Genomic DNA, 14,608 nt, shown 5'->3' on the forward strand with positions numbered 1-14,608 from the left:
TCCTCCAATGTCTTGCTATAGACAACGATATCATCAATGTAAACCACGACAAACTTGTCAAGATAAGGATGGAATACCTTGTTCATCAATGTACAGAATGTTGCGGGGGCATTGGTCAGACCAAATGGCATGACTTTATACTCGAACGCTCCATATCTGGTCACCATCGCCGTCTTCGATTCGTCTCCAGGGGCTATCCTCACTTGGTAGTATCCCGATCGAAGATCTAACTTTGTGAAGTACCTTGCTTCACCAAGTTGATCGAATAAGTCGGCGATCAACGGAAGTGGGTACTTGTTCTTGATGGTAATCTTGTTCAATGCTCTATAGTCGATGCACAACCTTAGGCTACCTTCTTTCTTGCGTTGGAACAAGACGGGTGCACCATATGGGGACTTGGAGGGTTGGATGTAGCCAGCATCAAGTAGCTCGTTGAGTTGCTTCCTTAATTCCTCCAACTCGGGTGGCGACATCCTATAAGGTGATTTGGAGGGAGGCTTAACACCAGGCTCCAACTCAATTGCATGGTCGACCTCTCTCCTTGGTGGCAACTTCTTTGGCAGTTCCTTAGGCATCACGTCCGCAAACTCCACAAGGACGTCTTCCACTTGTTTCGGCAAAGGCCCGTGCTTCTCCTCCCCTTCATTCAACATTAGGGTTGCAAGAAATGTGGCCTCGCCTTTCTTCCAAGACTTGGCAAATTGAATTGCCGACAAGTGCTGGGTACACTTCTTGGCTTGCCTTTCCAATGGCACCAGGCAAGGTTGTCTTCCGTCGGCCAGGATACAGAAAATATTGTAGAAGGGAATGGGAAAGGCTCGTACCTTGTCCATGAACTCTAACCCAATGACTACGCCATAGTCGTCCATCTTAACTACGGTGAAGTCGATTGTTCCCTTCCATGTGCCAATGTCTACGTGTACATTGCGCGCAACTCCAACAATGGGGGTGGCAGCGGAATTTACCGTCTTCACGCTACCAGGCTCCTTTGTGACTCGGAGGCCAAGCCTTGTGGCTTCCTCCGACGTCATGAAGTTGTGTGTTGCTCCCGTGTCCACCAACACACGCGTCGTCTTGTCACCAGTCTTGACGTCGACGAACAATGATCCTCCCCCAACTTGAGCCTTAGGTTGTGGGAGGGTTGTCTGGATGGCATTTAGTAGACGGATGCATCCCATCGTTGCATCATTACTTTCCTCGGCCTTGTCCTCCTTGAAGGCCATGGCCTTAAGGGCCTTCTTTTGTGGGCAATCTCGCATCATGTGAGGGCCGTCGCATAGGTAACAGTTGGGTTGCCAAGACTTACCCTTGCCTTTGTCATGCTTATCGGCTTTCTTCTCCTTCGGTTTGCTTGTCTCGGCCTTATCCTTCGGTTTATGTTCTCCCCCACTTTTCTCATGGTTACCCCTCTTCCCCGTGGACTTGGAATCACCTTGGTGGCTTGATTTAAACTCAATCAAGGATTCGGCAGCGGCAATGGCATCAGACAATGTTTGCACGTGTCTCCTTTGTAGTTCGAGTTTTGCCCAATTTTGCAGTCCACTCATGAAGTACATGAGCTTGTCTTCCTCTAACATGTTGGGCACCTCGAACAACAAACTCACAAAGGTGTTGACATAGTCTTTGACACTCCCCGTTTGCTTGAGCCACCTTAGTTTCTCCTTGGCTTCATACTTGGCATTTTGGGGATAGAAGTGCAACATAAGATCTTTCTTAAATTCATCCCAAGTGGTGAGAGAAAACGTACCTTGCTCAATCTCCATGCTCCGACGACCCCACCACATAAGGGCATTGTCAGCTAAGAACATGGTTGCCGTTGAGATTTTGGACTCGTCATCTTCAAGCTTCAGGTACTTGAAGTATCGCTCCACGTTCCACACGAATGTGTCGAGCTCCTTTGCTTCCCTCTTCCCATTATAGGATTTGGGTTTAAAGGAGTCGATTACCTTGGAGTCCAACGCCTTGATTTCCCTCGACCCTTGCACGAATTGCTTCACGACTGCTTCTTTACAAAACGCCACATCTCCCTTGAGTTCCCTTGTATCCTTTATTTCTTCTTGAAGCGTCACAAACCTTGCCTCTATGTTGTCAAGGTGAACCTGGACTTCCCTCCGCATCTTGTCTGCCATGGTGTTGAGAGCGCCAAGGAGCTCATCTCGTAGCCCTTCCACCAAGCCACGCAATTCATCCTTACCATTGTCCACCATGGTTTGGATTTCCTCCTTGTCGACAACATCCTCATCGAGTCGAGTATCGAACTCGAGTATGGTTCGTTCCACCTTCTCGAGTCGCTCTTCCATGGTCTCCATCGATGCTTGCAAGTCCTTTAACTTTGGCTTGCTCTTGGCAACGTCTTGGACCTCGGCAGTACGCTCCCTTAGATCGGAGACTCCGGACACCATCTCTCCACTTGCCATATCCTACTTTCCTTCAAGTGATTCACGAGCTTGGCTCTGATACCAGCTGTCACGGGATGACTCTTTAAGCCTTCCGCCCGTGCGGCACTTAGACTTGAATACCTCGATGAACAAGCTAAGTAAGCCTTCGAAGCCTCGCTTCCCCGGATCGAATCACAAAGAAAGCTAAGATAGCTTGGAGAATGCTAAGATCACTTAGAAGATGGGAGAAAGGAAGCTTTGTATTGAAACTTAAGAGAACTTTACAATTGCTTACAATTCTTGGATGGTTTGGCCAAATGGCCTTACCTCCTATTTATAGGCCTAAGTCACCTCCTCAATGGAGGGTTCTAGAATCCCCTACTTACATCCCAAAAATATCTAGCATAGTTCTAGATACAACTTGCCTAATCTAGATTATTCTAGGTGAGGCTTAAATATGTACACTTGTGTGGAATGTTCCGGAATGCCCTAGATTATCTTGAATGCTCCGCCACGTTCTTGATTTCTCCGGGACGTTCCAGAAGCTTCCATGAAGACATGGCTTCATGGGCTTAGATATATGATGTCTTGGGCATTTTCTTTGTTTTTAACATGCGGCCCGTGACACTAGGACACCCGAATCTTTGGTGCTACACAGCACGTTGCACATCGTACCACATATGTGTAATTCACCTTTTTGATTCATTGAAAACGGGACGGAAAACGGAAGTCCAGAAGCAAAAAGGATAAATAATCTAGTGGTGGGATGGGGTGCCATTAATTTACAGAATGCTAGTAAGATACATCCAGTCATTCCTCATATCATCATCTTATACATATCCTAAATTGTCATTTTGGGATACACCCCCTCACTTATCAATGTTCACTAGTTAAAAAGAAGTTGAGCAAATCCTTGTTGCTAAACAATAGAAAAAACATGAGCAAATCCTTGCTAAACATGAATGATTTTGTATCAAACAGTACATAGCACAGACCAAAAAGAAGAATAAAGAAATCATTGTGAAGAGTGTGGAGTGTATCCGTGTATGTAGAAAATGTAGGGGACCAATGTAAAACGTATGTTGAGAGAGTGGAGTGTAAATGTATTATGGAAAAATATGTGTGAGTATATAAATTTTGATTGGAAAAGTAAATGTAGGGTGTATGAAGTACGTTAGGTTTATTCAATAATATGTGGAGTGTTAATATAATAAGCTTAGTTTCCTAAATAAAGGAAAACTAATAAAAATGACTTGTAAACTTTGAGTTTTAACCACAAAGACAAAATAAAGGGTAAAGTGAATAGTATCAGGATTGACTTTTTAGTGTAAAAATATGATTTTTTGTTAGAGTAAACTGTCGGTTTACCCCCTGAACTTTCACCTCACTTTCGATTTCCCCCCTGAACTTTTTCATTGGAAAATTAAGGACTCAAACTAATTTTTTTAGCCAATTTGCCCCCTACCGTTAGTTTTTCATATATTCCATCCATATTTCCGTTAAGTGAGACCATGTGCACAACATGTGAGGGTAATTAAGTTATTTCACTCTTAAAAATGATTAAAAAACTGAAAATAATAAAAAAAGCAAAACTTTCCCTCTATTTTTTCCCGCTAATTCCTATCCTCGATTTTATTTTTCCCTCTCATTCCTATGCTGAGAAATGACATATGGTGTTATTGTCTACCATTTTTATTTTCTCTAACAAATTAATAATTTGACAAATGCTAATGGTGCTATTGTCTCCAAAGCAGTGCATTAATATAAGAAACCCTAGTATTTTTTATGGACATGTTTCTTATATTAATGCACTGCTTTGGAGACAATAACACCATGAGCATTTGTCAAATTATTAATTGTTAGAGAAAATAAAAATGGTAGTACATGCTTCAAAAAAAAGATTAACTTAGCTACTTATGAAGACAATAACACCATATGTTATTTCTCATGCATAGGAATGAGAGGGAAAATTAAAATTGAGGATAGGAATTAGCGGGAAAAAATAGAGGGAAAATTATTATTATTATTTATTTTCAGTTTTTAATCATTTTTAAATTGAAATGACTTAATTATCCTCACATGTTATGCACATGGTCTCACTTAACGGAAATATGAATGGAATATATGAAAAACTAACGGTAGGGGGCAAATTGACTAAAAAAATTAGTTTGAGTCCTTAATTTTCCAATAGAAAAGTTCAGGGGGGAAATCGAAAGTGAGGTGAAAGTTCAGGGGGTAAACCGACAGTTTACCTTTTTTTGTTAAAATAAACAGTACCAAGAGTTTTTAGTTAAAGTTATATTTAAATAAACATAAAATGAAGAAATGATATTATATTATTGTATGTTGCCATTTACTATTATTATATAACATAAATTTGAAAGTGCTTATTTCCAAATTCCAAGTTAATCTACACCGCTGGTTTTTTTTAACTTCTTTGAAAAGGCTAAATATGGTAAAAAAATTGTTAAATGGGACAAATCTCTTCAAAGACTCTAGCCTCTGCTGAACGTGCAGTTAGAAGTTAATTCCGCGGTGGTGCTCAACCGAATTGATGCAAATCTTGGTGCACATATTTCAGATTGGCAGATTGCATTCAGATTGGCAGATTTGTGTAGATTCAAATTTTAGTGTAACAACAAATTGGGCAGATTGGCAGCCTGCCTAAAAACCCAAATTTTTAATATAAAATGTTGAATTTTAGCCCAAAAGCATAATATGTTAAATTTAGTCCAAAACCTCAAAAGCCCAAAACTATTTCGGGATTTCAGATTTGTCCTGAAATCCCGAAAATATTTTGGGATTCCCGAAAATTGGGATCGGTATTGAAATTGGGATTCTCGAAAATTTTGGTTTGGGAATCGGGATAAGTGTTTTGGTTCGGTATCCCATACCGAACCACCCCTAGTAAGAATGAAGGTTCATGTACTGCAGTTCCTTCCATTTCACTTTGCTTCCGTACCACGTCACTCCTTTCAATTTTCTCAGCAACCGGTTTTTTATTCCTGACGAGAAGCAATGCATCGTTCACATCGCTTGTTCCCTGCACATTCAGCATATCTAATCCAGCTGTAGGTGATAAAGTTCAGGTAAATTGTAATGCATTCCGACCTCTAGTTTGAATTTGATCTTGAAGGACACCACCTTCTTCAATTTTGCTTGATCACCGCCTGAATATGTTGCACTGAAGCAAAGTCTGCCTCACATCTCTTGCTACTTGCACTTTTTGAAGCGATTCATCCAATCTCAGAAGCAAAAACTAGAAATAGTAGTATTTGGCGAATTGGGTGGCTCCGGTTGCTCATGGAGGAGGAGGCGCCGTAATAGTGGGAGAGGCCTGACCCCCTCCTCCCTGAGTCAAAGGTCAACCGCTGAAGATTCAAAGTCCAACTGCCCCTATTGTCAAAAAGTCGTATGACTCGTATCTTCCAATTATTCTTTTTTTTTTTTGTGTGTGTAAACACATAAAAAGTTACAAAGTGCAATAATTCTTACTCATGAATTCATAAATAGAGTAAAGGTGGAAAACTCAAGAAATTAGTTTTACAAAACTATCTACTGTTTTCCAAACTTTCAAAATAACGGTTGTGTATAGGAGTAATTTGAAGATTTGATAGAATGGAGGCAAAAATTACTCCCACTTCATGTCAGACCGGTTGGACCCTTCGAACGATCAGCCGGCACTTGGGAAGGTTCACTTTTCTGAAGCTGCTCCAATGTTATTACCACGTCGTTCATGTTTGGCCTAGACTTGGGGTCTGCTGCTAAGCAGTGAATTGCTAGATTAACTACTTTGAGAGCGTCACTCAAAGAGTACTGACCTTCAATACGAGCATCAAAAATTTTGGAAACTTTGCGTTTGCTGGCAAGGTAAGGCTTGGCCCATTCAACTAAATTGTGTTCTCCGGATGGCCGATTCTTGTCCACAACTGGTCTGCCAGACACCATTTCGAGCAGAACAACTCCAAAACTATACACATTAATTTTGGCAGTGAATTGACCTAAAAAAACAAAAATACAGAAGAAAAAAAAAAAAGGATCAGAAGGGAGTGATCATGCATTGTAGATCAAATCTAAGATAAAAATAATGCATTGTGGTAGCTGCAACACTGGTGAAGGTGAAGAGTGGTGGAGACGAAGCCTCTTAGAAGTATAATCTAAACAATTTGTTCCTACACAATTTTAACCTACAACACTCATGTGTAATGCAAATAAAGGATGGAGAATGTCCTAATCCATGAAACAATCACCATTTTATTCTAAAGAGGATAGAAACGTGGCTCTAGTTTTCAGATGCAAATATTTGGGATGTTGTTTTGAGTGATCAAATTGAACTGAACTGATTAATAATACATGAAGTTGAAGGCGCAAACACAGAATATTGCAAGAAACAGAACATGGCCATTCAAAACGTACACATGTTTTCCCCCTTTTCGGGGTAGTTTGCTTTTGTAAGTGAACCCAATACTGTAAACTAAAGTACCTGTGGCTATATACTCAGGAGCTGCATACCCATATGTCCCCAAGACCCTTGATGAGACATGGGTTTTATCACTGGCTGGCCAACCCCAGGCCAGACCAAAATTTGAAAGTTTAGCATTGTTCATCTGTGGTTTTTCAATAAAAATTTGATGTGTGAGCAAATCTACACCAACTATTCTAGAAGAAAAAAACAATAGTTAAAGGGTTTTTATCACGATTGCTTCCCGAAAATTGGACATTTCAATCAAGATTGTCACTGATATAAAAAAATCAATCAGTTTGGTCCCTAAAAAGAGATCTCCCAAATCAATTTAGTCCTTCCATTGTCTTTCTGTCAATTTTTCTGTTAGTGTAGTGATGCGGCACTGAGTAGGTCATCCTATCTAATCATATGGCGCAATGTAAAAAAACTATTTATTAAAACAGGTTTTTTTTTTTTTTTTTGGTTGAACTAAAAGTGCTAAAAAATAAAAATAAAAAGAACAACATCAATGTTGTCTTCATCTCTCACTCAGGTGGAGAATTGAAGATCGTTTTCAAGCAATTCCAATCAATTAGATTTTCCCAGCAACCAAACAACAGGTAACAAGCTTAGGATCTCAAATTCATCGGCTAGGAGATTGGGCTCAGCTTCATCGAGAGAGACTCGTCGCTGTTGTGGTAGTTCACAATCTTCATGTCCTCCCTTCTCTTGTCCGGTCTGATCGCCTATTACGGCTTTCTCACTGCCGTGTTCGTCATCGCAGCATCAATCTTGGCAACGGACGGCGGAGATGAATTGGGAGGCTGCGTGTGCCTCAATGAAGAAGACGTTGTTTCTTTTTTTGTTCTTTTTAGTTTTAGTTTTAAATCTTTTAAAACATTGGTTTTTATGATTGATCTACATGGCGCCATATGATTGGTTGGGTAAGACCCACCCTGTGCCATATCAGCATACTAATAGAAACTTTGACGGAAAGACAACGGAACGACCACATTGATTTGCAAAACCCATTTTCAAGGACTAAATTGAATTTTCTATTTCATGGATCATTTTGATTGAAAGGTCTAATTTCAGAGACAACCGTGTTAAAAGTTTCACTTACCGAATCCAGCAGGATATCAGAAGTTTTGAAGTCACGATAAATCACTTGCAGATCACTGCTAAGAAATGCTAGACCCTTAGCAGCACCAAGGGCAATCCTCATACGAAGGTTCCACGGAAGTGGTTGAAAGAAAGAAGACTCTGTTCCACCAACAACATTTAAGTATCCAAATTATACTTTGTAGTGAAACAGTTGATCTCCTTAGCAACGGTAATGCTGATTTTAACGATCAAATGGCTAAAGAGTGAAGGAAGTTCATAACTCACTGTTAAATAGATGTCTATCCAAGCTTCCGCGAGGCATAAATTCATACACCAAAAGTCGGTGGTCATCCTCTAAGCAGTAACCAATCAACCTCACAAGATTTTCATGATGCAGCTGCCCAAGGTAGTTGATTTCCGCCTAGTGTTCAAGAGGCTCCACAAAATTAATAAATGATTCTCTAAAAATGTTACGAGTAAGACTATCTATTTGTAACAACTATTAAGGAGCAAAATGTAAGAATAATCTGACCTTTAAAGATCAAAGAAGGTGAAGTCATAGCGGACTTCAATAGTAAGCCTTCTTCTCTCTTGCAAAAACAACATGCTCGACTCACAATAGGTCTAAGTCCAATTATGAGCCAGTTTTACTCTGAGAGCAATGACCTCTATTATATAGACATACAATCCGTACGATTCTCCAATTAGAATCCTTGTAGGAAACCAACATTGTCTCCCAATTTTAAAATAAGTGAGTAATTTATGACCTATTCCCGGTCTCAATCCTTTATAAACTAGGACAACCAAACATCTTCTAATAAGACTCAAACCAATTTGAGCTCAAATATCTGGCCAAAATACTCCTACACTTGTGCTCATATTCTAACAAAAGATTCATCAAGACTGTTTAAATATATTAGTCTTTCTAACTAAACTCAACAATTCATCCACAGGGGACTTTGAGCAAAAACGAATCAACAAGGTATTAGGAAAGTGCATTTAGGCCATCGAATGATAGAAGTGATACTCACCAACCATTCTTTGTGACCCAGCAGATCTTCTTGGTTAAGCCTTTGCACAGCAACAACCATGCCAGTACCAGGCTTGGCAGCTGTTAGTGAATTCTCATCAACCCACCCCTTAAAGACAGAACCTGAATGTCCTTCACCCAAAATACAATCAGAATGGAAGTTCCTGGTGGCTGTTTTCAGTTCATTAAATCCGAATTTCTTCACATTGGAGGACTGCACGATCTCACCCTCTGTCCGAAGAGTTGAAGGCACCGAGATAGTCGACAGTTTGCTACTTGAACGCAATCCTAAACATGACAAATCCCATATAAATTGTAAATAAAGCTCAAAATTCAGTTATATGACAAAATAAGTTCTAAAAAGAATATATAACATCAAAATACCAGAATACTATGGCTATGTTGGTTTGACTCCTATATCAAATCCAACTGTAAGAATGGAGGTTCATGTACTGCAGTACCTTCAATTTCACTTAGGTTCTGTACCACACCACTTCCTTCGATTTTCTCCGCAACCACTATTTTATTCCTGACAGAAAGCAATGCCTCCTTCACATCCCTTGTTCCCCGCACATTCAGCATATCTAATCCAACTGTATGTGATAAAGGTTCAGGTAATGCATTCCGAGCTCTAGTTTGAATTTGATCCTGAAGCACAGCACTTTCTTCAATTTGCTTGATCACGGCCTCTATATGTTGCACTGAAGCAGAGGTCTGCTTCACATCTCTTGCTACTTGCACTTTCAGTATATTTAACAGTATTTGAAGCGATTCGTCCAATCTGAGAAGCCTGTCAGTGTATTTATACTGTTTGCAGCTGACCCACAAGTGATCCTTGGCGCACTTGTCTATGAGCTCTACACCATTCTCCATTTGTATTCTAAAATCTTCGAGTCGCTCCTCTGTGCGATCTAATATCTTCTTATGTTTTGTTACCTCTTCAATCAATGGTTTTAAAGATTCTAGGGTGGATATAAGATTTTCAAATAGTGGTTTAAACATCACAGTCTTGTCCTTTGCTCCTATAACAGCGTCAAACAAAGCCAAAAACACTGCTTCTAGAGAAGCTCCTCCATCAAAAGATGTCACTGCATAATTACAACACCATCAAAATAAGAAAACCTAATCTCTCATTTTAAGAATACACATCTACCCAGAGAAATCACAACTAGACGTACGCAAAAGTTCTGCCAAACCAGTATATATTTTGTGTGTTTCTAGTTATTCTCTATTTGCAAGTTTATTCTATCGTCGGGTACACCAACAAGTTTCATAAGGGAGTCGAAAATATTACACGCTACTATCAAAGAAGGGTTTTGAAGCTCTTGCTAGCCATGGGAGTCAATATTCAATGAAAGCAAAATCAATATCAGATGATCGGGTTTAATTACCATATGTCTGATCTAAAATTAGCTAAATATTAAGTAATGCTTATTGCTACAACAAAAGCTATATTCCAAAAACGGCAAAAGAAAATCTACACCAAGCATGTCTATAAATTTAGTTCCAATCAACTCACCTTGTTCCCCACTATTCCCTCGAGTTTGCTCCGGCGGAGCGGTTTCTGTACTATTTCCGGAAACCAAATTCTGCAAGCCACTCCCTCCTTCCCCAGCTCTCTGCTGCAGTAATTTCTGTATATCCAACAGTCTTCTGTTCACTTCATCCAATTTATCTCGGTTTTCCCTCGACAACAATAAAACCTCTTTCACATCCCTTGTTTCCTGCATCTTCAATTTTTGCAGCAATCTTTTGAGAGCCCTATCCAACTCAACAATTTGGTCAGTATAATCATACAGACAGCAATAGTTCCACATTCGAAAATTCGATAACTTTACAACCAGCTTTACGCCTTCCTCCATCTTCAATTTAAGACTTTCGATTTCGTCGTTGGGGAGACCCAATTCCACATTATGTTCTTCAATTTGTTGGATGTCTCTCGGTACTAGGGAGTCTAGTGTAGATTTGAGGTCTCCCAGAAGGGATTTAAAGGTGCTGCTCTTGCTCATCGCTTGCTTAACGCCGTCGTAGAGCAGCGTAAACAGTGTTCCGCCAATAAACTCTAGTGCCATAGTTACCAAAGCACTCCCAATACAGCAAAATTAGAAATGTCTGTGTTTGATTGCAACCTAAAATTTGGCCAACCTTATTCAATACGGTGGCGAATTGGGTGGCTCCGCTTGCTAATGGAGGAGGAGGCACCATGAACGGTGGAAGAGACGAGACCCCAATCCTCCTCCCTTCATCTCTTGGTCCCTGGAGCCTGCCACCAGAGGTCAACGGACGAAGCTGGAGCTGAAGAGCCAAGGTAAACTGGCCTCTCTTTTGGTATTTTGTTGTATTTCTTTCGCGTCTTTCGCGTCTTTTAGTTTGGTTCTCTTTCAGATCTTTTTGAGGGACCATTTTCATAGCGGAGCTATATGGCTAGGAACTGGCTTCTCTCCCTTCCTACTTCTCGTACATTCTTATTTCTTCTTATTTATACGATCACAGTTAAAACACGTTAATATTTTATATTACTATTATATTTTATCTTATTATCTTTATATAAATAAAATTAATATAAAATATTAATATAGTTTATCCGTAAACATATAAAATAGGAAGGTGTAGCAACGTATGACAAGTGAGAGGCAGAAAAGCCGAATCCTGTGTTTTGAGTCCGAAAATCCTCTCTCTAAATCATTGTAAACCTTCCTGTCTTATCATTTAGACCTGCTGATAACGTTTTTTTATGTTGACGAAAGATAGGATGGTGACACACAACACGGAATAAAAAATTCAAACTTGAGTACTGTAGCCATATAGACCCGCTTCTCTACCCTTTCATTTCTTACACTCTCAACAGGTCGCTAGAACTTTCCAGCTATTTGAGGTGGACGTTTACTAGGCAAGTTGGCAGAAGGTCGGTCGAACTTTTTCCGGCTAGTTGACTGGTCAAGAAACCTAACTCCAGGAAAGAAAAGTTAATGGAATTGGGGTTTAGGTTTGAACTTTTATCCTTGCATCCCATTAGGTTTAAGCGAAATTGTTCCATCCAAATTGAGGGTGCACGTTTTTACGGACTCGTTTACTAATCCGTAATCATATTGAGGGGAATTAGATTGAGGATGAATTGGATTGAGAAGGAAACATAATTAGATTCCTGTTAAAGTTGTTTACGAAACTAAATTGGAATCTGAATACAAACGATATTGGTTCTATATATATTGTTTACTAGTTTACTGGAATCATAATTAAAACTAGCTTGATTACTAAATTGTTCTTGTTGAAAATAAATTATTTTTATGCTATAATTATTGAAAATTAATGTTATCTATGTAAAATTCAATTTATCTTTATAAACTTATTTTTCTCCCTCCTATCCTCTCATCCCCATCTTTTCTTCACCGACTACCAGAGCACTCCCGCGCCTCTTCGTTTCATCCTTGCTGCCTTTTCCTTTCCCACCACTTAATTACGGTTTCTTGGTTTTGGATAGTAGGTACCTGGGAACCCTTGCATTGATGTAGTTCTTGTACAATACGTTCCAAGTTGGGTGTTTTTTCGAAACAAGGACAAAGTAGATATTGTTCTTGAAAAGACATATCCAAATACAAGTAAGCTATCACCAAGCGGGCATTTAAGCACGCAGATATACGATTACGCAAACATAAAACATACAAGATGGTGATGTTGAGGTCTTACAAATGAATCATTCCTTGAACATTCTTCAGAGTCTTTGTACTGGGAAGGTTGTTCACAGAATTTTTCCACAAGGAGACTAACTATCAGTAACTCTCATGAGGTTTGGACATAGTTATCAGTAACTCTCATAAGAACGACAATGATATTCTTAAGATTAGTCCAGTTGTAAAACATTCCTTGACGCCCTGCAGCAGAAAGAACTTCTATATATACCATAATAAGAAGTTAGCTTTCAGGCTAAAGTACTACAGAAGTTTGCGATTCAGAAGTAGGACTGTAACAAGAATAAAAAGATAAAATGATGATACACATGTGATCGCACGCGCACAACATACCTTTGATTTCTTGATATTGACAAAACTTTGTTGCCAAAGTGGTTTTCCCCAATCCTCCAGGAGAAATCAGCATCAATATCAACACCTTTTCATTGTTCAATAACATCATCTTCAACTCCTTCAAAGGCAAATCCAACTCAACTAAAACGGTGGAACGTGAGGTACTGCATGCCAAGCATCAATCTCGTATTCATTTTGGCTGACCTCCGTAGATATATTCCTTACTGTCTCCATATCTCTTATTTCTGGCGCTCTAAGTATAGCTAACAGTCTTTGTAGAGATTTGTCCAAATCCAGAAGTTCCATGGAGTGTCTATACTTTTTGTAGCCTTTCCAAGGACTAAGCTTGGCGCATTTCTGAACAAGCGCCGCCCCATTCTTCATTTGATTTTCAAAATGTTGTAGTTCCTCTTTTGGACGATCCAACACCTTCTTGTACTTTCCTATCTCTTCAATCAGTGGTTCTAAAGAGTCGAGCGTGGATTTTATGTCTTCAAGCAGAGGTTTAAAGAGCGTGGTCTTTTCCTTCACATTCCTAAGGACATCAAACAACACTGTAAGTGCTGCTCCAAGAGTACGCCCTGAGGTCTCTGTCGTAATTACACCACCACCATACATTGTCAATTGATTATATGGGTATCTACATACATCTTTAAATCAACAATTCTATGTGTAAACCAAGTAGTTCTATGTATACCTTGTACCACACTCTTCTGTTCAACTGGTTCGAGTTCTGTCTCTGTATTGCTTATTGAAACCACGGCCTCCATGATTTCACTTGCTTCCTGCTGCACCTCCAGAACAGTATCTAGCGGTCTTAAAAACGACCCATGGAGTTCAACAATTTGTTCACTTTAGACCTTCCTATGTGCAAGGTCTCTGCTTCCTCAGGCACCTCCCAGTACACGGATGGTCTTCTAGCAGTAGCAGCCCCTGCTTCCAATCGGGCAAGTGCTTCGCCATTTTGCTTAATATGTCATTCTTCCTGACGCAATCATGCAAATAATAGCCGAGGCTACATACCAGCAGCCGGAACTAAACTTGATCCTGATAGCAGCGGGGAAACAGTGTACGCAATTTAATTGGAGGTTAGTGGGAAACAGTTTTTGCTGTTGGTGAAAAACTAGTAAAAAAAAAGAGAATGTGCAATTGATTATTAGCAAAGAAAATCAGATACGTAGATTGAAGGCTCTATATCATCCCGTATACTATCCTTGGAGGTTGGTGTCTGTCCGTCTGTCTCTGTCATATCTTTTTCAAACCTAGTTGTATATTTTTACCGTGGATTAAATTTGATTTTAATTGTTAATCTGACAACCTTTGTACTTGACATAGCCGCCAGTTTACATGCGGGGTTGAGTGGTAGACCATATCTGCTACATCGATAGAGCAACCACAAATACGAAGGCTCTGATCGAGTAGTAAGCCATATCTGCTACATCGGTAGAGTGACCACAAATACAAAGGCTCTAATCGACAAAGCAATAGAGAGACCACACCCATTAGCCAGTGGATAGATGGTTAAGAGATGTGAGAAGCATGGAGGGGATGAGAGGGAAGTGATGAAAAAAGGTAGGCATTAGTGGGTTTTTACTGTCTGTCCTGGGAAGAAGAAAAAATAAATAAATAA

General features: G+C 39.8%; 2 protein-coding genes across 3 annotated transcripts; both read right to left on the reverse strand.

Annotated features, from left to right (window-relative positions):
* Positions 1 to 5,777: 5,777 nt before the first annotated feature.
* Positions 5,778 to 11,413, reverse strand: LOC126604131 (U-box domain-containing protein 33-like). Its single transcript, XM_050271248.1, has 7 exons — positions 10,476 to 11,413; positions 9,418 to 10,044; positions 8,958 to 9,244; positions 8,212 to 8,347; positions 7,946 to 8,085; positions 6,862 to 6,985; positions 5,778 to 6,379 (listed from the first exon to the last, which is right to left on the reverse strand). Exons 1-7 carry the CDS (start codon positions 11,026 to 11,028, stop codon positions 6,021 to 6,023), a joined length of 2,226 nt encoding a protein of 741 aa, XP_050127205.1. The 5' UTR covers positions 11,029 to 11,413; the 3' UTR covers positions 5,778 to 6,020.
* A 1,148-nt stretch (positions 11,414 to 12,561) lies between these two features.
* LOC126604137 (uncharacterized) lies at positions 12,562 to 14,482 on the reverse strand. Of its 2 annotated transcripts, none has more exons than XM_050271257.1 (2): positions 13,676 to 14,482; positions 12,562 to 13,559 (listed from the first exon to the last, which is right to left on the reverse strand). In XM_050271257.1, the coding sequence occupies exons 1-2, from the start codon at positions 13,746 to 13,748 to the stop codon at positions 13,120 to 13,122; spliced, it is 513 nt and encodes a 170-aa protein (XP_050127214.1). In that variant the 5' UTR covers positions 13,749 to 14,482; the 3' UTR covers positions 12,562 to 13,119. The 2 variants fall into 2 exon arrangements, with proteins under 2 accessions (XP_050127214.1, XP_050127213.1); XM_050271256.1 differs by having other exon boundaries at positions 12,562 to 13,568.
* Positions 14,483 to 14,608: the final 126 nt, after the last annotated feature.

Source organism: Malus sylvestris, chromosome 15 (assembly GCF_916048215.2).
Source record: "Malus sylvestris chromosome 15, drMalSylv7.2, whole genome shotgun sequence".
Lineage (NCBI taxonomy): Eukaryota > Viridiplantae > Streptophyta > Magnoliopsida > Rosales > Rosaceae > Malus > Malus sylvestris.